At 38.4% G+C, this 3,030-nt stretch overlaps 1 protein-coding gene across 1 annotated transcript in view; it reads left to right on the top strand.

Annotated features, from left to right (window-relative positions):
• The window catches only part of ENPP1 (ectonucleotide pyrophosphatase/phosphodiesterase 1), a gene marked incomplete at its 5' end in the record, with an annotated part of 50,394 nt that overhangs the window by 17,442 nt on the left and 29,922 nt on the right, over positions 1 to 3,030 (top strand). The window contains one exon of the mRNA XM_010087980.1: positions 433 to 530. Within this exon, the coding sequence (XP_010086282.1) occupies positions 433 to 530 (98 nt within the window). The remainder of the gene's footprint in view (positions 1 to 432; positions 531 to 3,030) is intronic.

Below are 3,030 nucleotides of genomic sequence, written 5' to 3'. Positions count from 1 at the left end.
GCTTTTACCCCAGGGTGGTGGTGGGGGGAGGGGGGGTTGGAGGGATTGAGTGTTGCTCCAGTGGGACTGATTTCAAGATAAGGAGTATCAAACCTACCAGACAGTTTACATTAACATCTTGGCTTGTTCTTTATTTTGTGGGTGTTTGAAATCGGGCCTTGTTAGGATTTCCATGTGCATGCCCTACTGCAGTCCTCAGCCTCTTTGGGCACGGTTGCTATGTCAGCCTGTGAGCAGAGGGACCAGACAGCTGGGCTGCTCAGCACTGTGACAGCCTGCAGACCTTCCTTCTTAGGAGGACTTATGTCCTCAGCCTGGCTTATAGTCTGATAATGAACATCCCCATGATTTGCAGGCAACTTTCTTGAAATAAGTGTTAGAAGATTATTTCTCAGAGTCTGTCTTTTAATATCTCAATTTCTCTTTCTTCAGATATAACAAATCTCCAGTGTTACTATTTTCACTGGATGGCTTCAGAGCAGAATATTTACAGACTTGGGCTGGACTTCTACCTGTTATTAGCAAATTACGTGAGTAGTTTCTTTGTCTAGGCAATATCATGCTATCCCACCTGAAAAATCCATAGATGCAGCTAGGCTTACTCTTTAAAATCCTCACTCTTCTTCCATGGAAATTGAAGTTATTGCCCTAGATAACAACTGTGCACAGAGAACTTGAGGTGTTGGAGGGAGAAAGGGCAAAGAGAAGGAGGGCATGAGGAAAGACCCTTTGGACTTTCACTGAACCTTAAAAATTAAGTAGCCCTTCCTGTATTTAGGAATTTGATGCTTTTTGCTGTGAGCTTACTCAATTCTTATTTCTTCAAAATAGAAGTAGACCACTTTTTACTCTGTTGCATGTTGTCTGATATTTACGTGGAATGGCCTTGAAAAATGGAAAGCAAGTTAGAAAGCATTTCATTATATTTGAAAAAGAAGATACAGAAGGAAGATCTTAGGAACAGATGATATAGAAGGTTTGGTAGAAATATTGTGCCAAATCTGAGAGAACCTTCATTTAACAAACATTTTCAGAATAAATTAAGGCCTCATAAGGATGTGTTTTTTCCCCTAGGTTTTGTAAGTAACTTGAGTTACTTTTCCTGTCTCTATTTTGGCTGTGGTCTGTAAAGAACCAATGGCATTTCTTGTCTGAAAAATATGCCAATCATCTTGTCATTCAAAAATTACTACCTGGGATAGCTGGTTTCTGTTTGACTAAAAATAATTCAGTAAAAATACTTGCCTTTTTGTACAGTGGTTGTTACAACTTGATCTGTTCCAGAGGACGGCAATTCACAAATGTATTTGAGGTTTTAGCTTTTTTCATTTGTTCCATGTTGGAATAAAACAAGATGTTTGAAACAGTTTCATTAGATGCAGTTATACAAAATTTCAGCTGAAGAAGATTTCTTGAGCATTGAGAGGAGGGGCTAGCTAGTACATATCGTTGTAGCACTGGCTGAGATACAAGATAACGGTGCCACAAAGCATGTGTAGTACTTCCAGGCTATGACATCCACTTCCACATGTAAAGTTTCTTCATTCTTTGGTCTGAATATGCTACAGTGCAACTTCTCTTGTTGACTTCTGTAATAAACTTCTGTAATAAACTTGTATTTCTGTTTCCACTGAACCCATGATAAATTCTGACCACTAAGAAATACGAATATCGTATCTTCATCAAAGTAACTTTGCTTCTCCAGAACCATGGAGTTTTTGACGGTCAAAAATTACATTTTTAAAGGATTCTAAAACCAGAATGCTGCTAATACATGTTTTGGACACAATAAAATAAGGAACAGTTTGTGGTAAAATATTATTTCTGCAATATGTCTACAGTTCTACATTACTCTGGAACACTGTCTTGTAATCTGGTAGACTTTTGTGATTATACTATAGGATTTTCAGCTTTCTCTTGTTACAAAACCTTGCTTTCTAGTCTATTTCACCCCCCCCCCCCCCCCCCCCCCAAAGATTTTTTTCCCCCCCCCCCCCCCACCCGTTCATAGTAAAATGGTGGGTGAAAAGCTCAGGTAAGGCAAATTTTCTTCAGGAAGAGAAAAATAGTCTCCAGAATGAAAATTAGTGTCACTGGGGTGTATATCACATGACACTCTTGAGGGTCTGTGGCTTCAAATCTCCATGTGCTTCAGGTCTTGTGACTGTAGGCACTGAAAATGGTGGAAGCAGTGATATTGTAAACAGTTCTGAGTGTGTAAATACTGTGACAGTACTTTACTGTGCAGGAAAAGGTAGTGAAATATATTCCTCTGTGGTAAACAAGTAACAATAATGGATGAAGTGCTTCACTATTGCTGAAAAATTGCATTGAATCCTTTTGAAGGTCATAGTTTAGGTCGTCCTTTTACAAGGCTAGTAAATGTTCAAAAAGACACACAATTTATGATTGACAGCATTTACAAAGCAGTGAACAGTTATTCACATTAAGTAACTTGTCTGCCACCCTGCTTCTTAATTAAATTAGAACCATGCTAAATCCCTGGATTTTCCTCTTAAAAACAATTACAACTGCAGCATCCTGTTTGGTAACAGGACCAGATAACAGGAATATTTTTAATTCAGCCATGCCTACAGTGAAATTCTGATGTCTCCTTGGAGAAATTTATTAGAGTAGATGCCTGTAAGACAGTATCAGAATTTCATTTTGTCAAGTTTTGTTATACACACACACATACACTCTGCTACCTGCTGAAAGGTATATGAAAAGTATTCAGCATGGAGCTGGGGTTTCTCAGTGAACCCAGGCATAGCAATATAGCAATAATGTTATGAGTATGGTGTTCAGAGAAGACATTTTCAAATACTCCTGCACTGTGATATAATAATTTTAAAATAAATCCTCCTTCAGTCTTCATTTGCTTTTAACTAACTCAGGCAACAAGCCAAAAAGACGAAAGAACTCTCCTGGAAAGTCCCAGCAAAATCCCCTAGCATTTTGGATAAAGCAAGGTTTAAGTGTATTTTTCTCTTACTTTAAAAACAAAACCAAACCGTACCCACCTTCCCC

This window comes from Pterocles gutturalis, unplaced genomic scaffold, assembly GCF_000699245.1.
Source record: "Pterocles gutturalis isolate BGI_N339 unplaced genomic scaffold, ASM69924v1 scaffold44146, whole genome shotgun sequence".
Lineage (NCBI taxonomy): Eukaryota > Metazoa > Chordata > Aves > Pterocliformes > Pteroclidae > Pterocles > Pterocles gutturalis.
Note: the sequence above shows the minus strand (reverse complement) of the source record. Positions and strands in the feature narration are given on the sequence as shown.